Source organism: Episyrphus balteatus, chromosome 2 (assembly GCF_945859705.1).
Source record: "Episyrphus balteatus chromosome 2, idEpiBalt1.1, whole genome shotgun sequence".
Lineage (NCBI taxonomy): Eukaryota > Metazoa > Arthropoda > Insecta > Diptera > Syrphidae > Episyrphus > Episyrphus balteatus.
In genome coordinates, this window is record NC_079135.1 from 73,915,716 (window position 1) to 73,942,538 (window position 26,823).

The 26,823-nt window shown below is 30.3% G+C and overlaps 2 protein-coding genes across 2 annotated transcripts in view; one reads left to right on the forward strand and one right to left on the reverse strand.

The window, feature by feature from the left end:
• Positions 1-26,823, reverse strand: part of LOC129909041 (innexin inx1) — a 118,702-nt gene that overhangs the window by 36,544 nt on the left and 55,335 nt on the right. Inside the window, exon 2 of the mRNA XM_055985988.1 lies at positions 8,666-8,881. The gene's annotated coding sequence lies outside the window, so the exon portion shown is untranslated. The remainder of the gene's footprint in view (positions 1-8,665; positions 8,882-26,823) is intronic.
• LOC129909521 (uncharacterized) lies at positions 3,030-8,869 on the forward strand. Its single transcript, XM_055986596.1, has 3 exons — positions 3,030-3,168; positions 3,895-4,748; positions 8,816-8,869. Exons 1-3 carry the CDS (start codon positions 3,030-3,032, stop codon positions 8,867-8,869), a joined length of 1,047 nt encoding a protein of 348 aa, XP_055842571.1.

Sequence of the window (26,823 nt, forward strand, 5' to 3'; positions counted from 1 at the left end):
TGTAAAACATATTTAAGCTTTTGACGTGATAACGTTTTTTAAATCGATGAACCATGGCTGCATCCACGAAAAAGGGGGGCTATTCTCTCCTATACGCCTGAACTTTTTAGCAACGTGGTAATATATTGCAATTCGAAAGTAAAAATAAAATATTAGAGATATAAACATCAGCTATTTGAAAGGTTTATATTTATATCCTTAAGGTGAATACTAATAAAGAATTTTTTAAAATTAAATAATTAAATAGGTTAAATAGGGGTAAAACGAAATATGAAAAAAGTGACTATTTTCTGAAAGCAACATCGTAAAAAGTTTATTTTTTTTTAAATCGATAGATTAATTAATAATTACTAGCAAGGTTGACAGAGGTATTGAAAAAAAAATTCTTTAAAAAAACACAAAATCAAATTATGACGGGTTTTTTAAAACAAAAACATAAGGTAAACCTTCGACAAGGTTGTTGTTATGGGTAGGGAAAACTTTTCACAGAAATTATATCAAAGAAAAGTTAATGAAAAAAAATTAGGGGTCTGACACGGATTTTATTCACAAGCGCTGTGTTTTGAAACATGAATTTTCGAAAAAAAAACTCCTTTTTAGAGGTATTTTTATGTGTTTTCTATTTTTAGGAATTTTTCTAAGAGTTCAAAAAATTTCAAACTGATAGAACATTTTTACAGTTATATTTAATACTCGTATTAAAAGCTTTTCTCGATATTTTTAAATTCATTGATTTATAAAAATAATAATTATAGTATTTTCGAAATACCTTTTTTATTTTTCGCAGGATTTTGTAAAACAAAGTTATGAAAAACAGAGAGAGTTTTGAAAAGCAGAATTTTGAAAAGCAAAATCTTGACAAAAAAAAAAATTTGACCCCAACCCATTCAACTATTCAGAAATTTCCACTTTAACACCTATTTAAAAACATTTTGAATTTTCGTTGGAATTTCAAACAAATTTTTTTTTAATAACTATTTCAAAATATGTTACAATAAATCTTTTATTTATTATTTTTTGATACTATGGCTTTATTTTTCTGGCTTTGTTTAAATTAAGTTTAATAAATTTAAATTAATCTTATATTTTGTTAATTTTTAAAGCAAATGATCTTTATAAACAAAACTTTTGTATTCCTGCTTCCTTAAACTGCAAAAATATAATAGCATACAATATATTTGCAGAACTTATTTAGCTTCAAATCATGAAATTGACAACATTGTTCCAATTATGCCCCTGTAGACAAATCCCTTGGTTGTGACGTGAAAGGAATACGGGTGCAAATTTGGTATGTATCGAACTCGAACCGACATGCAATACAAAAGAATGTCAATGTATTTGTATCTGTATTGAATAACATCCACCATTTTGTTTATGATAATATTAGTAAATCTACCTTTTTCTAACTTTTATATAATTCAGTTCTCAACACTGTTCCGTATAGGCGAGACGTAGTTAAGCATGTCCGTCGAGTTGTTATTATTAAAAAAAGTTTTTCAGAGTTTGTAGAGTTTAAATACAATTAAGTGCACACACAAAGAAAAATATATAATAAAACAGAGAAAGAAAATAACACAAACCTGTGTCGTAGTTTGTGTTCATGTTCATGCTGAGTAGCGGCAGCTACATCTCTCTGCCTTCTGTTTCTGCTCAGTCGTTGTGTGAAAACCAAACAGTGCGGAAGTTAGTTCATCCCAAAAAATCAAAAAAAATATTCAATTAATTAAACCAAAACAAACAAAACAATAAAATCAGTTGAAGTGTACACAAAAATAAAAACATTAAAAGAAAGTGGAAGTGTATAGAGAAATACAAAAAAAAGAGGGCAGAAAACCCCAGTACAGAAAAAGAAATTATCAAACTAAAAGTACAGAAATGGTGACGAACAGAGCATGCTCTTCGGCGAATGCCATCAAAAGCGCGAAGCTTTTTGTACAGACTGAAGAATTCCAGTTGCTGACTCTTTACCAAGCAAAGCTAAGAGCAGCCAAAATTGTCAACACTATTGGCTTTCATAGACAAACAGGCAGCAGAATTATGCAGTGTGACAGCGGAACAGCAGGCACGAAATGTCAGTACAGGTCGTACAGAAGAAAGGCAAAGGACAGGCAGAGTAAAGGACACTGCCCACTGAAAGTGGCAGACTACAGGCATCAAAGAAAGCCTGCGAGGTATGTGGCTCCTGGCACCCGATCTGGGATTGCCCAGGATTCGCAGCATTATCACTTAGAGGCAAAAGAGACTTCATCGAAAGGCGAGCACAGTGCCCGAATTGCCTAAAGAATGGGCATAAAGAAAACAATTGTTTCCTGCGCAAGATGTCCAGGGGCACCCAAACACAACATATTTGTATAAAGAATAAAAATAAAAGATGCAACGAAGAAAATGTAGAAAGAAATGTATTTTCAAAGAAATTTTGCTCAATAAACGATGAAAATTATGTTCACGACTTATAAATTAGGACAGATTCTATTCCCACAGCAATGGTAAGAATCGAAGCCGATATGGATTTATTTATGGTCCATATAGGGCAATGTTAGACACTGGAGCTCAAATTAACCTGATAGTTGACAAGTTGAGAAGAGATCTAAAAAATACAAACGAAACAGGTGTCAGGAAAGTTAGTAGGCGTAAATAGTAACCCGTTTACAATAACACGGCAAGCAATGCTAAAGATACTGCCATGGTACAGTAAAGGTTCTTTCGAAGAGCATGAAAGCGAATCATTTTAGTTCCTCCCAGAAGAAAGTCAATGTAAGCCTATTTTGCCTACACATACAGCAAAGGCTGTTGAAGCAGGTAACATAGACTCACATAAATACGCAGATCCAGGAGTAGATTTTTTCGCAAAATCCATAAAGTCAGTATTTAAGAAAAATGAAGATGGTACAGTTTTGTTGGAGACATCGGTAGGGTAAGTAGTACTAGGCTCAAATCTGTTCAGGTACAATGAGCAATTCAATGTTTGCACGACTGTAGAATATTCAGAAAACGACCAGTTAGATAATCTCCTGAAGAGACTTTGGGAAATGGATGAAATCAAGTCATGCTCTAAGAAGACAGAAGAAGAAGAATTGGTAGAACAACACTTTCAACAAAACCACTATCGTGACAAAGATGGTGTATTTGTTGTTCAAATGCCACTTAAAGAAGAGTTTAAGGAAATTGGTATATGGACGATTGTGCGACTGGTGAAACCGACGAAGAGAAACCCATTCAGTTAGCTAAAGAAATGTATGAAATATTAAACGGAGCTGGTTTCGAATTGTGAAAGTGGAAATCAAACTCGAAAAGTTTCATGGAAGAGCTTCACGCTGGCACAGTTGACCCCACGACGGTGTTTTCGGGGAAAGAGAAATCATCCATTTAAGGCCTTAAATGGCTAATTGTTTCAGATCAATTCACTTATGAGGTGAAAACACCACGTCTAGTAGTAGTTATTCTTACCAAAAGAAAGGTAGTAGGTAAGCTGCGTAGCACAGCTCTATGACCCAAACGGCTATATTTCCCCACTCACAGTAATAGGCACAATAATCATTCAAGACATTTGGATATTAGGTACAGGGTGGGAGGAAAGAGTCTCGTCAGGTATAGAGGAAAGATGGAAAGAGTACTGGAATGGGATAATTGGCCTAGAGAATTTTCGTATAGACAGATGGTTAGGCACCACTGGTGCATCAGGTGTACAGCTACGGGCAGTTATTTAGGTTCGTACAGAAAACACAAATGGTACAGTAAAAGGGAGGTTACTCATATCAAAGACGCGTTTAGCTCCATTAAGGACTATCACGATTCCTAGATTAGAGCTAGCAGCTGCAGAGTTGCTATCAAGGTTGTTATTAGAAGTAAGAAATTCCATGGAATGGACAGATACACCATGCTTTCTATGGTCAGACTCGTCAGTTGTACTACACTGGATAAGGAAGCTTCCGTGCGACCTGAAAACTTATGTGGCCAATCGTGTCTCGTGCATACAGTCGAACACACAGGCTAAATGCTGGCACTATGTCAATACAAAAGAAAACCCAGCTGATTTACTGAGTAGAGGTGTACATCCGTCTGCGTTAGCGGACAATAAACTATGGTTGGAAGGGCCCAAGTGGCTTCAACAACCACGTACAGGTTGGCCTGGAACAGGTCTCGATAAAGAATGGCCAGAGACAGTCTTAGGTACAGATTGGCCTGATGGAGGCCTTAGTACAGATGCATTAATAGAAGTACAGAAAGAGTTTAAAGTTTGTATAGTAGTAAAATTGAAACCACAATTATGTAAATGTTTAAAGAGAAAAGGTTACAATGTTCCACTTTTGGAATATACAAATAAGTTAGAAAGGTTAGTCAATATAGTCAGCTATATGATTCGTTTCATAGATAACTGGTCCAAAAAGCCAACTTTTAAAATAAGAATACAGAGACGTACAGGCAAAGTACAAGTGCTAACCTTGCCAGAAAAAGCAAGAGCAATGGCGTATCTCTTGCGCAAGTCACAGGAAGAACGCTATGGTAGAGAGATAACATGGCTGAAGAAGGGGAAAGGTCTTCCAGAAGGAAGTGATCTGGGACCGCTCAATCCACTTCTAGATGTACAGAATATATTAAGAGTAGGTGGTAGATTAGACAGAAGCAGCAACTCATACAAGATGAACCATCCTGCAATCGTTCCTAATGGCTCAAGGCTAGCATTGTTAATTGCAAATCACGCACACCGCAACACAAAACATGGTGCAGTACAGGTTATGATGCAATTTGTAAGAGAGAAGTACTGGATCCCGAAGCTAAGGAGTGAACTAAGGAACTATTTGCACAAATGTGTCGTATGTGCAAGGAACAGCTGCAAACTGGGGCAACAGTTGATGTCTGAACTACCAGCAGATAGAGTACAGATAGGCAAGCCGTTCGTCCATTGTGGACGAACGCAGGACCCTTTGAGATCAAGATGTAAGATAAAAAAGGCGATCAGATAACACGAAGCAAGTGCTGGGTGGCAATTTTTGTGTGTCTCAAAACAAGAACCGTACATATAGATCTCGTTACCGATTTAACCTCGCTATCATTTATAGCATGCTAAGAACGTTTTATAGCCAGAAGAGGCAGATGTGAAATCATGTACAGTGACAACAGCACAACCTTTGTGGGTGCCAACAACGAATTGAAAAGAGCTATAGGAAAATGGACAGGAGAGGCAACAATATCACATCTAAACAGCAAACACACTGAATGGCACATCCATGACGCCAGCCGCTCCTCACCAAGGCGGTATTTACGAAGCAGCCGTAAGGTCTATACCGATTCCATTCGATGTCAGCGATCAGCCAGGTACCGTAGGAGTTAGGCTTTGGAAAGAGCGTCAGCTGATGCTCAAGCATTTCTGAAATATAATGTAACAATATCAATTATTATAAATGAACTCCTTGTAATAGTCGGGTTTTTCCATCTTGGTTTCCCGACTCTAAAAGTGTCCGTCTTTTATTTCGTTTATTTGTTAAAATTACAGCCCGAAAATATACAGAGAATATGTATATGAAATTGGAGAAGAATATTCCGAAGAATTCGAATATTGTTTTCGAAATCAAAAAAAAATATATATTTTCACCATTAATGAGACAGTTTGGCGAACACTATTTTTTTTAAATCGATAATTTAAAAATTCTTGTGAATTCAAATTCGCACCCGTACGCCGACAGAGGGTTAAAACGAGAACGCCGAATATTTTCAAATATAAAATTTTGCCCTTTTCGTCAGTGGCCATTACAAATCCTTTCTAAAATATGAATTAATAATATCATTTAAATAATTTATATTGGTTCACTGAGGCGTATGCATACTTTTTTTCAGCGACATCAGACTAGACACTAAATACTTTGGCTTACAATCACTGAAGAGAAAAGGTTTTTGTTTGTATAAAATAATTTGAGAAACAACTGTAGATACAGATACAAAAACGTCAAGTACAAAAATATGAGTTTAAATCTAACTTTTTACTAATAAATATTTTTAAAAAGAAGAACTTGCTGAAATATAAACAAAATATATACACTTGAAATCAAGTTTAAAGTCAATAATTATTTATTATTATATGAACTGTTTGTGCGGTTTCAAGTTCTCAAAAACATCATTACAGAGTAGCACTTTTTGAGTCAGAATTTTGTAGGGATGCATCTCTAGTTTCTTGTATACAATATTTTTGTTTATTTACTTTAGTCATCATAACAAGAAATGTCGCACAATGTTTACATTGAATCTTTAAATGTCTTCTACGGCAAAACATTCCAATGCTTTAAAGATGTTAAGTGTCTATTTTTAAAATCGAACGAACTACGTGGTTTTGTTGAATTTATTGCTTTTCAATTGATTGATATTAAATTAACTTTCAAGCCACGTCATCTATTCTAAAAATAAAAATATTGAAAATATTGATAACTAAGAATAAATTCTTATGAAGAATAATAAAATAGAAGACGTATTGATGTTCTATATTATATTGATAAATAGATACCCGCCTAAGAAAATATTGATGAAGTCTTCAAAAGATATTCAACTTGATAAGACAAAGCTTATTTACAAATGATAAAATTTTTAAAGAAATGTAAACAAAATTGCGCACAATCAGCTGACATTTGAGGTCAATTGCATGTTCTCTTTATTTTCCAACGTACGAGTAATTTTGTCTCCGACATTCGTTCATTAGTCTTGTGGCGCATAGTTTTCTTTTTTGTTGTTGTTGTTTGTGTTACATATATGAAAAATGGGAGACGATAGATATGTGTGTGTTTAAAGATGGCATGAAGCTTGATTCGTTTCCAACGAGATAACAAGACATATAAAATAATTTCTTTTTTGTAATCCCCTTTGAAAGACTTGGAGTCTTATGCTTAATTGAGTAAATTGAAGTAAATTTAGTGCGTGTTTTGCAGGGAAGATACTCTGGGTAATAAACATGACTTTTGTTGCAATCAATAAGAGACTTAGTTAGTCTTGTTCAACTTAACGAAAACAAAATAAAAATAACATGACTTAAATTTTTTTGTTCTTTTTTAAGTAATTTTAGTAGGATTATAGAGTACATAAATTTAAATGAAATACATGAATTGCTGGAATGATTTTTTTCTGAGAATTCATTAACATTTACTTAGAATTGACATAAAGCCAATAGTTGTTTCATAAAGTAAAAAGGAAAGGGATTAATAGGTTAAACTGGCATGCAGTTTTAGCTTAATTTCAGCTCCCATTCAAATGTTTTCCAAGATTAAATGAGTATACAGGGTGGCTGATGAATATTGCTATCTTAAGAAACTCTAATTTTTTACATTACTTTTAAGATCCTATAATTTATTTTTTACTTGCTCTATAGGGCAAGTATTGGTTTCGTTGCGAAAAAAAAATTTGAGGTTTTAATCAAAACCAACATTACGATGATGGAGAATTTCAAAAAAGTGGGTCTCGCAATTCCGTCCGTGCGTCTGTACGTCTGTGCGTCTGTGCGTCTGTGCGGTTGTGCGTCCATCTGTACACATTTCTACAGCCTAAACGGGTGGACGGATTTTCTTCAAATTTGGTACAGATGATTTTTATGGAATTCTGAAAGTTGGTTTTTTTTCGTTTTTTTATATGTCGTTTAGAACGTATACCTCCCATACAAAAAAATACGATATTGCGAATTTCTCGAAAACGGCTCTAACGATTTTGATTAAACTTTGTATACGTAATATTTAAAGCAGTGGAAATAAAACTGCATTTTTATTTTTTCTCAAAAAAGTCAAATAACAAAAAAAATTTTTTCATGCCCTAAATGTCGGCTCTTCCCCAATATCAATTTTTTTTAAATCTAGAGCCAGCTTTTAAAATCTACAAGTAGACTAACATAAAAGTGCTTTGAACTGCAAGAGCAAGTACGTGCGACCCCAGTCGTGCATTTTATTTTATTTCATTTAGAGCCAATTTTCATAACCCAGTTAAGGCCTATTCCTACGAATAAAAGTTTTTTTTTTTTTTGATAGTCTAACTGACAATTGAAAAATCAAGGCTTATCTACTGTTATTTATTTATTAATTATTTATTTATTACGATATTTACGATTAGAAAATAAGTGTTTCAGATCTTCTTCGTGATATTAAGAACCAGTGAAAAAAGTGCGAACTGAAGAATCCCTCAAGTGAAAATGCCTTTTCAGACTTTCACTTCAGAAAAATTTCGACTTAAGTGATGATTATGAGTACTGATTTGACTCAAGGGAATGCTTAAGATATTTTTTCAACTTGAGTCAGGACTATGATTGCCTTAAAATGATTTCTATTTCTAGATTTACAGTACCTACAAATCCTTTCTAAAATATGAATTGATAATATCATTAAAGTAATTTCTATTCGGTCACTAGGGCGTATGCGTACTTTTTTGTAATTTCAGCTACATCAGATGAGTTCGATTTTTTTACGAATCCTAAATTTAACCTAGTTCCTATATCGCAAGTTAAAGTCAAGGAAAGGGTGAAGTGAGTGTGTTAAGAGGGAATAGCGAATTTGTATTTTTATACCTTAGACTTCAAAGAATTCTAAAATACAAAAAGAGTCCTGTTTGCGGTAATACACATTTAAATCAAATATAAGTGTTGACAATCATATGGTTTGATCATACAATTGATTGATAATAATTTAAAGCAAAAACTTACCTTTTCGATCCATAGCGGCTTTCCATAGTTCACGATTCCTAGTGAGAATACGTCTAGTGTTCTCTTCCTGTTCCTCGTTGACTAGGCTACCTTCAATGTTGATTTTGCTGTTTAATCCCTCTGTATGTATCTTTGACCTCCATTTCTTAGATTCCCGATAAAGAAAGTGTGCTCTCGGATTATAATAATACAGGATGTGTTTGAAATATGTATGAACTGTGGTCAAAAAATCGAATAACTATCTATTAATATAAAAAAAAAACAACATTTTCATCATGTAATTGTTCAAAAAAGGGTTAAATTGTGATAACTGGGATATTTTTTTTTAATTTTGTATTTTGGAAATGTCTTCAAAAAATATTCATACATGTTTTTTGTTGGGTTGCTGATTATAAAAAAAAAAAACTAAAATAATTATCATTTTATGAAATCGGCCATAAGTGATGTAAGTTTTACAATCCAAATACCCTTATCTTATGCCACATCAACAGAAAGCAACAAAATGTGTTTTTTTTTTTTAATATGGTCAACGTAAGAGTAGCCAGCCGACAGTAGTATGTAAAATGATACATATTATTTCTCTTTTTTGCAATCAAATGCAATGGCATCAGTACACCCTAGATTTTCTTTCAATAAAATTGAAAAAAAAAGAATGCACACAAATTTTGCAGCAATGTTGCTCAGCTTAAAAACTCGGCACGAGGCTGGCAGAATATTGTGAACTATATGAATGGATCGTGTTGCGTGTTGAAATAAATCAAAACAAAGTATTAAGATAGCTTATCCACATCACAATTATCAAACTCCAGACATTAGCTGTGGACACATGCATATGTATTGTGAATATTAAATACTATATAGACGTCATTATTCAGCTCATCAAGTGACAAATTCGATTTTAATGATTTTGTTGATGATTGGAAGATTTGAAAAAGAGAAGAAAATTAGATAAAATCATACGTACCTATAGTTATCATAATTCAATAGATGTGAGATTTATCAAAAGTTTTTTTTAACGAATTTGTTATTTTTATTTTATATTACATAGTTTTAAAAAAATAAACTTAGGGTTTTCAAAACTAATAAGGATATAATTTTTCATTCATATTTTCAATAGAAAATACTACCCTTGATAGATTTTTTCCAATATACATATAAACGGTTTCCTCTCCGAATAAATATAAGTTCAACTTTTATACCTATATAATTTATCTTTTATACTTAATCAAAACCTTTCAACAAAACTTATTCAATTATTGCATATTAGGCTATCATGTGATGCCACTTAAATTACTTAAATAAAAATTCATAATTGTTTTAAACTCAAATTACCCCTGTGATGGCTAGTAGTTGTGGTTGTGGGTACATCAACAGCCAACAACTACTGATCGTAACGCATAAACTATGCACAAACAACTAACACATAATAATTCTCAATTGCACGAATGTTATGACGTGAGCAGTTGAAAGCTTGTCTACCGTGCCCCCTATAATGACAAGCCACTAGATATACTTTAAGTACTTACATACATATGTATGTAGGTACTCTACATGTGTACTTGCATAATAAATATTTGCAAGCAGTGTTGCATTTGGAAAAATAAGGAAACTGGGTTTCTGATCTAAGGGGGCATCGAAGTCATACAAGAACTTTTAATTTTAAATTAAAAAAAAAATAATAACCAAAGCAAGGGATGGATTATAAATACTTTCAGGATAATTTGAACTTTTTTAAAGTAATTTATTCTGGGGTGGAATCAGCGATAGCCTATAGTTGATAGACACGACGATTTTACTCCATAAATTGTCTTGTATCGCCTATCGCGTTAGCCTATTCTGCCTTTGCAGCTTTTTTTTTTTTTTTATATAAATAAAGTTGATGTATATTCAAGTTCATAAAATCATTAAATTTTTTACCATTTAACGAATTCAGGTATTTTATGCTATTGCTTAGATTTTATAGCGGGCTTTGGCGCAGGGACCGAATCAAGAAATTTCGTAACGAAAAACTCTAACTACCCACTAGGTTGGTTCGCTTAACATAAATTTATATGGTACGACTGTAAGAAGCTTGCATGGATCAACCAGTTTTTTTCCTAGATGTCTTACAAGTGATTGAAGTTAATATTGAAAGCTTAAATAAAAAGCTTTCAGATGATATAAAATTTATTATAGGTTCTCATGTAAGAATATTGACAGTATGATGTGTAAAGAAGAAAAAGTTAACTTGTTTCGTTTTTTTAAATGTAAAATACAGTGGGTACTAAAATTTGGTATTGACATTTGGTTACAAACTTAAAATATCAAAAAAGAAACAGTTAAACGTCACTTGAAACGTCATAGCTTAAGCTATCGTCCAAACGTTAACGGTTTCTATTTATTCTACATAAAAATTGTGTAAAAATTAAATTTCACGTCTTTTATTTATTTTTTTCGATATTCTGAATATTAAAAAAGTTACAGGTCAAAAAAGTAAAAAAAAAAAACAACGAAAAAAATTACATTTTTAATATTTTGAGCACTTTTTATCAAAATTATGAAAAAACCTTCGGAGAAAAGATTGTTCACCTTAAAATTCTCTACAACTCTGCTATACAACTTTTTTTATATCGCTAGAAATACAAAAGTTATTAAAAATTTTTTGTTAAAAAATACGAAAAAAGTAAATAAAAAAATAAATATTTTAAAAAAGTAAAGATAAAACACAAACAAAAAGAGCATTTTTTAACAAAAAATAGTATTAATAACTTTTGTATTTATAGCGATATAAAAAAAAGTTGTATAGCAGAGTTGTAGAGAATTTTAAGGTGAACAATCTTTTCTCGGAAGGTTTTTTCATCATTTTGAGAATAAGTGCTCAAAACTTTAAAATTGTCATTTTTTCGGTTTTTTTTTAGACCACTATTAATTGTTGTTTGATTTCAAACCTACCCAATGAAGGCCTATACTTTTGCCAGAAGTCACCAAAAATTATTCCGGTCAACAAGGTTTTTGCCACAAGAACCAAAATATTTTTCTAAAGGTTTTTGGGGTGCTGAACTCGAATCAAAAAATTGATTGGCCTTCGTTCTTGAGATATTACCGTTATAAAATAGCTAAAACCGTCATTTTGACTGTTTTTAAGGTTGTGTATTTATGTGAAGTAACATTACATTACTCGAATCTAAAATCAGAAAAATTCTATTTTTCTCCGTTCTTGAAATATTAACGTTAGAAAATGTAAAATAAAGTTGTTTTTTAATAACGGTTATACTTTAAAAACGGAAGCTAATAGAATACTTATTTTTAATTTCGAATTCGAGTTCACTAACCCTCAGACATTCAGAAAAATATATTTCGGTTTTTGTGGCAAAAATCTTGTTGACCAGTGACATAAAATTTCAATTAAGTTAAGTTTGTTTTTTACTTATTAACTTAAACTTAAGATATCTCGGACAATAAAAGAGATGTCGGGATTTAAACAGAAAGAAGAAAATAAGTTCTGATTGCCACCGTTACAAATTTATTTGTAGTGAACTACCTCACATACAAATATAGCCCTGAAAACGGCAAAAAAATTACATTTCTTGGCATTTTATAACGGCAATATTTCAAAAACGGAGGCCAATAAAATTTTTCCGACTTTAGATTCGAGTTAAGCACTCCAAAAACATTCAGAAAAGTGTATTTTGGTTCAATATTTAATCCTATGTGGGCTTGAGGACTACCTATCTACTTACTTTAATGTTCGGATCTGACGTTTAGAGTGTGTTTACACTCTTCTTCAAGGCTACAATTTTTTTAAATTTAATACAAGATGCTTATTAACACTTAAAATCCAATATACTTACATTTATTTTAAATTTAAAATTTCTTATCAAATTTAATCTACAAAATCAAAAAATTAAACTAAATTATTCATTTGACCAAACTGGACTTTAAATATTACTAAGTCCTTCACAATCAAGTCTTCTATTTGCCGTATTATCTGTATCTAATAGGGGAAGTGGGAGCAAGACCGCCCATTTAGTGTTTGACTGTCTTAAAAACTAATAAAAAACATCTTTTAAATAGAATAAAGTTTTTATTCATTTAGTTTAATGTTTTTTGCAGAAACTCTCATTATTATAAAAAAAAATAAAAAAAATACTGAATAAAAGATAATACGTTTTGAAAAAACATCAAACAAAAAACCATCTTGCCCCACATGGGGGTAAGACCTCCCTATCAAATTTTGTTGGTAGAAAGACCTTTTCTATATTGTTTTAAATGTAGCCTATTTGTAATAATAACACAATTATGTTATATTTTCATTAGTTCTCACTCCACCACAAGCTTTTTGGTACCATTTGGTACACATTTTGCACTTAATCCCACAATACTTTGGATTGGATCAAGAAAACAGTTGCAGATAGAAGGTACAAATACAATTTGCAAAGTCCTCTTCATCAGAATCATCAATTACAGTATTGTTTGGTGCCTGTTGCTTGGCTTTTTAGAAGATTTAACGGTGAACTTCTTTTTTCACTTTGTTTAAGCTACCAGAGCTTCCAATTTCACCCATGGGCGGTCTTGCCCCAGTCATATCATATTTGATGTTCTGTATTATTTTATTTTTTTTTTAATTTATCTTTATGACTCCTTCTTTCGCAGAAAATACTTTTTAATATTCACTTTCTATTATAAAAAAAGGAAAAGTTAAAAATTTTAATTATGTCAGTGTCAAAAATACAACTGACTTTTAACATGAACGATAACAATTTGATAAAAAATCACAAAATTTATCGTAACTCTACGGGGTCTTAACCGAAATTGCTTAAACTTATACAGACGTGATCGATCATACCTATTTTATATTGCAAGTGTTGCCAATTTTACTTTTTTTCATACAACTTGCCCCCACTTCCCCTATATGTAACATTTCTATTAACATTCTCTTACTATAGTGTTTTTCTGTCTCTAAAATATTTACGTCAGTGAAATTTGATATAAATTTTTTTTGGGCGGAACAAACTTACAATATTTATTTTTAAAAAGGGAAGTAACTTAAAGCTTTCTCCCGATTTCGACAGTTTTACTGGATTTGCCTAAATCCGGCACTGAAAATTTGTGTAATATTATATCCAGCGATGCATTTTCTTTACTTAAATGTATGAATTAAACATAAGATAATATTGATTTTTTTTTCTGTGTTTGCTTGTGATTCTCAGTTACCTTCAACAATTCATTTGTCATGGGAAGCGACTTATATACTATTTTTAACCAAAGAACATTCATTGAAGAATCTATATTTTTTTTTTTCAATTTCACTTGCAACCTAATCAAAAGATTTTAGTTATTGTTTCAAAACTATCAGATATCAAAAGTGGGTCATGCCCATGATGTAATTATTATCATTTTTATAAAACTTTTCGATAGAGAAGATAATTTACGTGCATTATCAAATAAATAAAAAAAAAGAATCATTGACGCTTTGTAAAAAATAAAATAATAAAAAATAATAATGGTGGAAAGGTGGGCGGGAGGATTGAAGAGACTCGCTTCTTTTTGTAGAACATTTTGTTGTCGCGTCGTTAGCTTATCAACTATATACACTGGTAAACTAGATCAGTTCAATTGAAAGAGCATGTGAATGATTGTTGTATTTTTTTTTTTTGTGTATATTTAAGCAACTGATACTTTATTCAGCTGAATACGAGTACTTTGGTACCAATTTCCATTTGTACTCTATGACCCGTTCTTAATTTAATAAATTTTTTAGAATAAATTCAGCAAAGAAAGTTCCATGAGTAACAAATGAGATTGTTGATCATCTCAGTAGAGACCAGCGGGAGATGATAAAAAAAAACTTTCAAAATTAATTGGTTGGAATTAAAGGTGAAAGAGTATTGAAATTAATAGCTCTGACGGATTTTGATAAAATCATTTGAGTGGCACTTTGAAGAAATTAAGAAAAATGGATTTTCGAAATGAAAAAATGTATCCTATTGACATTTAGGTCAGTTTGACGAGTGGTTTTGTTCTATTTGGAAACTAGTTTAAGACAAGAACTGTCATCTGCAATGATTTAAAGCAGTCTACACCCGGAATATATACGCAGTTTTTATAAATCATTATTTTGACCCATGAAAGGAGTTTTGTTTGATTTCACTGCAATGTCACCAAAGACAAGTTAAAACAAATGCTTGAATCGACATTTTTGGAGGCCAATCACATTCAGAATTACTTATAGGTGTACAACAACCTGCTGGCGACAGAACTTGAAGCTACCTAGAAGCAAGCGGAGACACTTTTTCAAGCCGAAGTAGAAAGAAACTTGATCTGAGAACCGAGCCATTGATGGTTGTACTACTCGTATCTTGTCGTGCAAAATGTATGAATAAATTTATGTTTTTTTTTTCTGTTTGTTTAAATAATATATTATACCCATACATAGACATATGGAGGAACTTGATCACGTTGAAATTAATAAAATTTAAATTATGTAAGAACTCTCGAAAGGTGAAGTGTCTGTATAGACGAAACACCATCAACAGCAATGTCAGATTATAGACATACGAGATAAGGCAACACAGCAAATGACATGTTTGAATGTGGTAAGTAGCCTTTTATGGATTTTTTGCTGCTTTCGTGGCTAACGAACAAAATCAACTCCATCAACAAGTGGTAAATGGTTTGTCGGCTAAAAACTTTGTGTAAAAGTCAGTTTTGGTTGCAGGTTGCACGCAGGGATGTTGGTTATATGGTTATATATTGATTGAGAGATCGTGGTCGTCAAGTTAAGTTATTTTGCGGTCAATGGCAATGCAATACAATCAATATTGGTAAAAAAAAAGTGATTGGAAAAAGGAATAAAATAAAAATTTTATTATTACCAATTAATACGAAACATGAGTTTGGTGATGTATTTGTAGTAAGGTTCTTTACGATATGATTCAGCCCCGTTTAAACAGTTTTATTTTTTATTTTATGTCAAAACCAATTAAAAAAAATACTAATAACCTCAAATTGAGATCAGTCATGTATGAGGTTTTAGATTGAAAAAGTACATTAGTAAGAATTTTTGTAAGTATTGGATATCAGCTCATACATTTCAAAGTATTTTTAGAAAGGCTTAGTTAGGTGATGTTTTGCATTGCATAAGCCGGCAACATTTCACGTATTTTCCCAGAATTATCTCTATCTCAAAACCAATCTGCCAGCTGGTATTTTAGGACTTTTATGTCAAGTCTGCTAGCGCAGGCTTTGCTTCTTTATTTTGTTTATTGTTAACAGTAAAATTCCGTGTAAATTGTAAAAACATAATCGGTTTTTGGTCAATTTAATTGTATATCTCCCTAAACAGTCAGTTTCTTTGAATCTATTTTTAAGCTCTAAAGGTTTTATTAAGACAACATAATAAATTATTAAAAAGTATAAACGGAAATAGAAAAAAATAATTAAATTAAAAAAAAAAATAATTTTATAAAACGTGTGCACATATACTCATACACGTTATAAGTTATTAAAATATGATTTTTAAACAAATCTGCGCGACCTACATAATTTTTAATTTATTTTATAATATAGGAGGAGTAACTTTTCAAAAAGAGATAAAATCAATTTTTTCTTTTCTTTTTAACTAAGTATGCAGTTCTGTCCTCGACAATCGTACGCTTAATTTAACCAGCCCAAGTCAAATTAAAACACAAATTTTATTTTACGAAACAGATTCTGAAAGCCGGTAAAAATGCAAATCGTATGGAAAATCACAATTTTGGATTAATTTTTTTCTGAGAAATGATAAAACGTATTTTTGAAAAGCCACTAAATAATTTGAAATCAGTCGACAGGAATGTTTTCTTTTGTCAACAAAATACATACATACATACATACGTTTTTAATGATGATATTATGGATTTTTCACGAACGCAACTTTGGGCAAATAAAATTGAAGCTTTCACACACAAAATACTAAATTTACACCAAAATCAATATTTCAAACAAAAAATATTTTTATTATTTCAAACGGATGACAGTTTCAAAACTGAAATCAATACGCATACTTGATCGAAAACTTTAAGGCCCATTTGCTGAAACGAGTCTTAAATATTTATGTGAAACATAAACCCTTAGGTTCTACATTACGGTTTGCACGAACTTCAAACTGTGTCATAAATTCCTCTAAGTTTAACATAACTTAGGGGGAAGAAATAGTAGAACTTAAGCTGTTATGTTCTACCTAGGCACTTTTATTTTATGAAAAAAGCAAGAATGTCGCTCAAAAATTGATGTCGGTAGTACAAAGGACATGAATTATTATCAATTTAATTAAAATAAACTTACATTCATTAACTTAAACCATCCACAGATGGTACAATTTACACCACAGTTTTTTGTATGAGGCACTATTTTGCTGTCATATTTCATTGACTAATTTTGACACACCAGCACATTTACACACACACACGAATAATTTTTGTTTAACCAATTAACACTTATTTTTGGCTCAAATATACTTTTTTACACTTTTATTCCGCAAGATAAAGACACAAACTTGAAAATTTAACGATATTGTTGTATATTAATTGCTAAATTGCTCAAAATCTATTTAAATTATTTGACGTTTCTATTGATTTGACTTTTGAATTTGAAGTTCTCAGCGATTTATATCATGAAAGTAAATCATTGCTAGGTTAAACATAAATATTTTTTAAGGCCCATTTGCTGAAACGAGTCTTAAATATTTATGTGAAACATAAACCCTTAAGTTCTTCATAGCGGTTAGCAAGAACTTCAAATTGTGTCATAAATTCCTCTAAGTTTAACATAACTTAGGGGGAAGAAATAGTAGAACTTAAGGATTTTATGTTACTTTTAAGCATTATTAATTAAGAAAAAAAGAAGTAATATTCCTTAAAAAATGATCTTGGTTGCAAAATAAAGAGCAATTTATTAGTCTAATAATAATTAACTTATTTTCATACCCCCTTATCATCAGAAAATGGTTTAATTTCCCGCACAAAATTTTTAACCTCTGTTCATCATTTTTTTTTCAAAACATATTTTGACACACAAACACATTTACAGATCAAATACATTCACATGAACACATTTTTTAGAATCAGATTTATCACATATTTTTGGTCACTTTCTCTATTTTAGGCTTTTTTCTTGCAATAAAATTCCACAAATGTTAAAATATAAAAAAAAAAATGTATTCTAACTGCTAAATTGCTCAAAAACTGATTTAATTAATTGACATTTATTTCGATGTGACAATTAAATTTGAAGTTCTCAGCTATTTATATCATGAAAGTATATCATTGCTAGGATCAACCTAAATATTTTTTAGAAACGTAGAATAAACTAAGTAGAACTAAAGAACTATGTTCGACCTAGCTAAGATTAGAATTTATGACTAGTATGAGCAAATGGGCCTTAGCAACTTAGAATAAACTAAGTAAAACACAAGAGTTATGTTCGACCTAGCTAAGATGAGAATTTATGACTAGTATGAGCAAATGGGCCTAAATATACTAATTTATTATAAGGAATAATTTAATTTATTATATCCCACTGTATCCGTGTGGACAAATATTTTAAAGTTTAAACTATGTATTAATCGATAGGGGAGATAACTTTAGTTCACTAACGTGCCAACGAGCCGGAATAAATACTAATACTTCTACTTGGGAAACCTAATTGCGAAAATCTCCTAGGCCATGAAATAAAAGCAACATTCCTGTTAAGAATTTGGCCACCATCTTGGGATAAAAAACCGCACTAATATTGCCTTTTCTAATCATCTAATCACATCATTCGAGTGGCAGATTAATAAGTACTGTGGTGTATACTTAACTTTTTTGTATACAAAAAATTCAATAGAACGGTGTAACACTCAAAATATACGCGGGCGGAGACCTATCACGTTTTGTAGAGCTAGTAGCACTGATTACGAAAAGGTATTTCAAAAGTTCCTAACACCCCCAAAATCTGGAGTTAGGATAAAAAACGTTTATTTTTACCTTCACCCATTGTAAAAAATCTAGCTTCATCAAATGTTTACCCATTTTCGATTCCTTTACAGTTTCTGATAGGAGATAAATATACCTTTTCAACAATGTCAAAGTTCAAAAATTCCATTTTTTTCATCGTTTACCCAACTTCGACATCAAATTAAAGTATATATTTTCACACAGTGGCGTACGTTGAGTCGTCGGGGCCCCGAGGCAAGACTAAATTTTGGGGCCCCTTTCATATTTGGGGGCCCTTTAGATACAAAAAAAAATACGTATACGCCATACATTTTTTGTATGGCTTATATATTTTTAGGTTTATTTTAATGTTTTAATATGTTCGTAATGCACTTTGCCTAAAATGAAATATTTAGAGACCCCTAAAATAATTTTTTTTTTAGCTTAGAATTGATAGTTCTTGGGGCCTCTGTTCTGAAGTAATAAATACATATTGGAGTTTCCATCATCAGACATATTTTTTTTTATTTTGGGGCCCCTGAAAAATTAAAATTAAATATTAAGAGACCCCTAAAATAAAATTTTTTTAGCTTAAAATTGATAGTTCTTGGGGCCTCTGTTCTAAAGTAATGAGTACACATTTGATTTTCCATCATCAAACATAGTTTATTTCTTTTGGGGCCCCTAAAAAATAATGTTTGGGGCCTCAAAATTATCAAAATTAAGTGCTTAGAGGCCCATAAAATACAATAGAATTTTTTTGGAGCCAACAGTTTCCTTCTCTGCATTGTCTTCAGTGGGGGCCCTGAAGTCGGTCGGGGGCCCCGGGGCGTCGCCCCGCTTGCCCCAAGGGAGTGTACGCCCCTGTTTTCACAAGAACTTGCTGTTTTAAAAATATATTCTAAAATAAAATTTTTCTAAATCAAACGAAGTATTTTTTATGGAAATCAGTTTAAAATTGGCTTAGAAAAAAAAAATTTACGATTTCAACCCAGATACAGAAATTCGAACTTTTAGGTATAGAACAAAAAGGTTGTTTTGGCACGTAGTAGGATAACTTGGGCGCCAGGATTTGATAACGGGTTTTTGTTGAGGAGTTCAATACAAACATTTTTTTTCTTTGGGAGGGGGATCTATCTCCCCCCGTTTAGGTGGAAGAAAATTATCAAAATAAAAAAAATTATTAAGATATCACTTAAAGTAATATATGATACCATTTCCGAAAGGCAGAGTTGTACATTTAGTTTAAATTTTCGATTTCAACGTTAAAAATAGGCGAAAAATTTTTTTTTAAACTCATTTTATACTATTTTTGTCCAGACTGTGAACTTTAAAAAAAAAAAATTACTCAAAAATATTTATCTCCTATCAGAAACTGTATAATACAGTAAAATAAGGAGAAAAAAGAGGTAAATCTCGGAATGAATGTTAGTAGAAATTTTTTTTGCTCAATATCTTCCTTTTGCCATTCTATAACATATCTCAAAAGTCTAGAAAAATCTCATGTCCGCTTGTCGCGATTTCAAGGTCAAATCGCGAAATGGAGATTTTCAAAATTAGCAAAAATAGGCTATGGTATTATATACACATATGATACATGGTTTCAAGGTATTTTTTAATGCTGATTGCAAAAAATCTAAAATTAAGACAATCTGACGTCTCTGGAAAAAGTTATACCTGTTTTTCATCTGTCAACTCATATTATTATAACAGTTGCAAACTTACTGCCGAAAAACCTTAAAAGTTATGGTAGATGAACCAAATTTTGCATGAAGATTTTAGAATCCATCATTATTAAAAATCAAAACAATCCCTTACAAAAAATATATATACCTACGAAATAATGGTATTTTTTGATGGAGGGGCAAATTTTAGGATATGCACTAAAGAAGATTCTTGTTCATTTTAGGAATAAGTGCAAATAGGCTAATTTTTTCATTTTAATCTTTGTTTGGATATTCTTTAACTACCCTCAAAAATCTAAAAAAATCTCATGTCCGCAAGTCCTAATTTTCTTGGTTTGAAAACAATGTGCAGATTTTAAAAAATTGGAAAACTACACTTCAGATATTTGTGTCAGATCAACATGAATAAGGTGCATTACTTTTCAGGGATGGTCAGGTTGACTTGTTTGTGAGTTTTGTTGGAATTAGTGTTAAAAAATACCTTTAAATCATGTCGCTTTTAAACTTTTCTTATTAATTTTTTAAAATCTGCACCTTATTTTCAAACCAAGAAAATTAGGACTTGCGGACATGAGATTTTTTTAGATTTTTGAGGGTAGTTAAAGAATATCCAAACAAAGATTAAAATGAAAAAATTAGCCTATTTGCACTTATTCCTAAAATGAACAAGAATCTTCTTTAGTGCATATCCTAAAATTTGCCCCTCCATCAAAAAATACCATTATTTCGTAGGTATATATATTTTTTGTAAGGGATTGTTTTGATTTTTAATAATGATGGATTCTAAAATCTTCATGCAAAATTTGGTTCATCTACCATAACTTTTAAGGTTTTTCGGCAGTAAGTTTGCAACTGTTATAATAATATGAGTTGACAGATGAAAAACAGGTATAACTTTTTCCAGAGACATCAGATTGTCTTGATTTTAGATTTTTTGGAATAAGCATTAAAAAATACCTTGAAATCATGTATCATATGTGTATATAATACCATAGCCTATTTTTGCTAATATTGAAAATCTCCATTTCGCGATTTGACCTTGAAATCGCGACAAGCGGACATGAGATTTTTCTAGACTTTTGAGATATGTTATAGAATGGCAAAAGAAAGATATTGAGCAAAAAAAATTTCTACTAACATTCATTCCGAGGTTAAACCCTTATTTAACTGGATTAGTAAGTAAATCGAAAATGGGTAAAAATTTGCCGAAGCTAGATTTTTTTCAATGGGTGAAGGTCAAAAAAACGTTTTTTGCCCCTAACTCCAGATTTTGGGGGTGTTAGGGACTTTTTAAATACCGTTTTGTAATCAGTGCCACTAGCTCTACAAAACGTGTTAGGTCTCCGCCCGCGTATATTTTAAGACTTCATTTTTGTAACACCGTGTAGTTTATACAAAATTTTTATCGCTAACAAATCGTAGGGCCGCTTTCCTATTTCATTTTTTAATATTTAAAATGTTGGCTCAATATTCATGCTATTAAATCTCTTATGACTTATATTTGTATCAATGCATTGATATTTTTCGTAAAAAGGAATTTTTTTAATAGTTGGTAAATGTTAAATAAGATAAATAGTAGAGTAACTAAAGCAAATTATTAGGGAACCCGGCCGAACAGCTCTGATTTTGACGATTTTTTTTTTCAAACGTAGGTAATTAAAAATACTTTAAAGTCTATAGATTAAAAATTGCCGGTGTTGCCGTATTGTTTTTTAAAATTAAAATTAATTTTTTTTTACAAAACCATTTTTTTTGCTTAAATTTCATAAAACAAATGATAGCAAATGATTCTCTAGGTAATTTAAGGAAAATATATAAAAGGCAGTAAGGGACAATCTTCCATCGTTTAAGCGATAAATGCAATTTTCTAACATTTTGACCTCAAACACAAAAAAAATATTTTGAAAACAACGGCAACACCTACAATATTTTAAAATAAATTTTTAAAAAGCCAGAAGCTCATTCTTATCTCTTAAATTTAAATCCACTAAATTTAATCAAGACTTTTTGAAAAAATGGTCCTCAAACTCAGAATTAAAAAAAAAATGTTAAAAAAAAAATTTAAAATTACTTTTTTCCAAACTTTTTCTAATAAAATATGAATTTATTAAAAAAAAATTTTTTGGCCATAAATATTATCAGTTGAATTTCGAAGCCAAAAAGGTAAAATATATCACACTTTTGAAAAAAAAATGAAAAATTACTTCAATTTCAATGGTTTTTTTTATTAAAACTGAATTTTTGGATTGAAATAATTAATTTTCTCAAAGACTGTGGTAAAAAGGAACTTTAAATTTTTTGCTATATAACTTTCAACAGTAAGGGTTATTAAATGAATAAAAAATAATTTTATGTTTAGATGTTGAACTTTAAAAAAAAAATAAGTTACATTTTTTTTCAAAACTTTTATTAAAGAAAGTTCTTCAAAAATGAAATACTTTTTAATTTTTTTCATAAACCGTAACACATATTGACATTTTCTTTTATAATTTGAAATCATAATAAATGCGGCCAAAAAAATTTGAAAATAAATGCGTTTTATATTACGACCAAGTTTAAAAAACGACATGTTAAAATTTTTTCAATAATTTTTTTTTTCAAAAATTTGAGTTCAATTACCATTTTTTCAAAAGCCGTTCATTCAATTCACTTAATTTTAATTTTACATATATGACTAAGCTTCTAGCTTTTAAAAAATGTATATTTGAATATTGTAGGTGTTGCCGTTGTGTTCAAATATTATTTTTTTGTGTTTGAAGTCAATTAATAAGAAAATTGCATCTATCGCTTGAACTATGGAAGATTGTCCCTCACTCCCATATTTTTTTTTCCTTGAATTTCCAAGACAATCTTTTGGCATCAATTAATTTATGAAATTTAAGAAAAATTTTTGAAAAAAATTTGTTTTTGTTCACAAAAATGTTCAATTAAATTTAAAAAATCAAAACGGCAACACCGGCAATTTTTAATCTATAGACTTTAAAGTATTTTTAATTACCGACGTTTGAAAAAAAAAGATCATCAAAATCTAAGCTGTTAGGCCGGGTTCCCTAATATTGCCAATTTTTGAGCTTTAGTTACTCCACTAAAAGAAATCAAAAATAATAAGGAAAAAGTCAACTTCAGAAAAGAACTTTTTATAACCTGTCGTGTTTTTTCAGGGTACAAAATTCAAAGATTGAAGAAAAAAACAATTTTTTTTAATTTTTTTAAAAAAAATAAAAAAATCAATCTCCTTTTTCCGAAAAATTGATTTTTCATTTTTATTTCGGAAATACAAAAAAAAAACAATGTGATTTAAGAAGAGCTCCCTTATGTTTTTAAATGCCTTATTTTTCATCTATAAGTTTGTTGAAAAAACATATTGCCGAAAACCGACAAAGACGATATAACGTTTTCCGGCTTCTGCTAGTTTATGTAATATCTTGTGTGTGTAATCTGTTCAAGATAAAATAAAGTTATTATGAAAATTACTAGAAGAAACAAAATGCTACTTTCGTAGATTGTTTGTTCCTATCTTTTAATTTTTTGATATTTCTTCAAATAGCTCAGAAACATTCAACATCACGACTTAACTTAAATACTTAAGCATACTCCATACATTTTTTCATGCTTTGAAGTAAGAAGGTGTAGTTAAATTATGTTCAAAGCTAACCGTTATTTTCGTTTATTTATTCCCTTTACTTTTTTTTATCAAAATTACTATACAACTGGCAAACTGTCTGTTAAAAAAAAGTTTAATGTGTAAAGTATTCAACATTGTACAACGAGTATCAATTATCTTATCGTGTTCTTTTTAATTTATTTTTCTTGTCTTTCACTCACCTACCATAGTCCAAAAAAATAACAAAAAATAACAAAACAAAAGAAATACGCCGGAGAAGTCACGTTGATTGAAGTCTTTTATCTGACTATTCGGACATCTAACCATTAAAGCTTTACCATTTTTATGGCACTTAAAATTATTTCACCTTCTGGTTTTGAATACAAATCAGATTGAATTGAAGTTAACGCCCGAAGAAATAACGTCAAAAATTCTGAGAATAATGTTTCACTTGAAATTAAAGTTAACTCACATGATATAATTAACTTCCACGATGGAAGCTATAAAGGTGGATCATAGTTACGTTTTGATTACTTAATTCTGTGATATAGCATGAAATTGTTTAGAATTGTCTTAATGATTCTAAATTAATGAACAAAAATTAAGACAAATTTATCACTACCTTAACACCCACTTATCATACTCGTATCTGCTTTCTACAAAAGTCACTTGATCAATAATATGTGGACCTTAGGTAATCACCACCTAACTGTGGGAAAATTCACAAACAATTACATCCTCGATAACTCGATAGAAGTTTATTTTTTTTTTTTATTTTCAAACTTGTCTCTAGTTATTAATTAACAATTCATTTGCATGGCAATTACAGCCAATTTTAACAATCAATTCTTGTGTCAATTTGTGTAAATTAACAACAGACCGCAATGTAACATAACTCCTACGTATGCACACATACATATATAAATGAAGAATAACATACAACTTGTAGTGCAAGATAAAAAGAAAATGTTTTAAGTAATTTAACAAGCTGAGGGCTGAATAAATTGAAAATTATGCAAATCCCGAGGATCGTGGAATTTATTTCTAATTGAGGCAAAAATTTGAATTGATGAGCTAGGTCAATCGAGTTTAAGGATTTGTATAAATAATAATAATGATCATTCTTTTTGAAAATTGAAAAATTGCAACAAATTAACCTGAATTGATTCTCATTTTACAAAATCATGTGCTTGAAAAAAGGTGTCAGATACTATAATTTATAACTTCAGATATTTGACGCAGAAGATTCATCTTTTCATTAGAAATGTCGAAGTATATTTAACTCTGCTATTAATTAAAACGTATCGGCTATTGCATACCAAAGCAAAAAACACATTTTCATTATGTTTTTTTTTTTATAAATTAAAAGCTAGCTTGGAGTTATGGTCGTAGATATGCCTTTTAAAAAGGATCAATTATTTTGAAGAGGTTAATAATGAAACATATTTTTTTAAATGCTAACGTAAGTTTGATCGCATATAGCTAGATTAATTTCAACTTATTACAAGTTACGTTTTAATATAACGTAAAAACAAAAACTATTTGAAAAATATGCACTGACTTAAAGCTACCAATAAAACAGGCAAAAAAATATTAGAAATAAACACTCAATATCCCCTTTTTACTTGCGATATAGGTACTATAGGGCAAGTTAAGGATTCGTAAAAAAAATCTAACTCGAGATAACAATTTTACATGACATTACGATGATGGAGAATGCCAAAACAGTGGGTCCGGCAATTCTGTCTGTCGGTCTGTCTGTGTGTCTGTCTCTATCTGGAGCTGCAGCCTAAACGAGTGAAGTGATTTTCTTCAAACTTGGTAGTTAGCAGTTTTTGGTGATTCCCTAGATGGGAAATTGAAATTTTTTTTTTATGACCAAAACTAACGGTACCTGCCATATAACGGAAATAGAAAAGTTAATTTTTTTCAAAAACAGCTCCAACGATTTTGATTAAAATTTTTTTGTGTAGTACTACACATAAAAGCCAACTTTTTAAATAAAAAAAATATTTTTTGTACCGTTATTAACGGTACCTGTCATAGAACGGGTTTTTTCATTTCTGAATATCTCGTACAACCTTAACCCGATTTAAATGAAAATTTTTATACAAACGTGTGTAAGTAAAGATAATATTAAAAATTTAGAAAATTTTCAAAAAACGCATTTTTGGATTTTTAAAAAATATTTCAAAATTTTTTTTTGAAAAATCAATTTTTTGAAAACGGATCAATGAAAAATTTTGAAATTTAGTTTTTATGTGTAAATTAATTATTTCTTCAAAATGGCATACCAACTTTTTTTTTGAAAAATGTTAAAAAATTTTTATACATAAAAAATTATTTTTTTAAAAAACGGCTCCTACAATTTTCGAAAATTTTTTTCTAAAAATACCTTTTTATACAAGAAATAAAATGGCATATTTGTTTTTTGTTTTAAGATAATTTAAAACGGAGTTTAATTAATTATAAAAACAGATTTAATTTTTTTATACTACTTATAAAATTTCTTCAAAATATCAAATTTTAAATTTCTTGAATAAAAATCTTTAACATTATAGTTACTTTAAGCATAAGAGCAAGTACGTGCGACCCCAGTCGTGCAATTTATTTTAAGATGAATTCTCCTTTGCGGAAAAAGAACATTGTTAATAAATCGCAAGATAAGCTTTCGTGTTTTTTTTTTTTTTGTTACAATATTATTGTTTTTTATAATTTTTTTTTATGAAATACACTTTATTTTAACAAGTTTTATTACATTGGCCAAAAATATTTATTTACGAAATTAAAAAAATGTTGCCACAACAGTTATTATCATTTAAGATAATAACAAAGTAAAAACTTAATGAGTCACTGTGGCGTATGTGTAACATTTTTTTACACATTTTTGTTGAGAATTTTTTTTTAACAAATGGTGAAACTAGCTGACTTTCG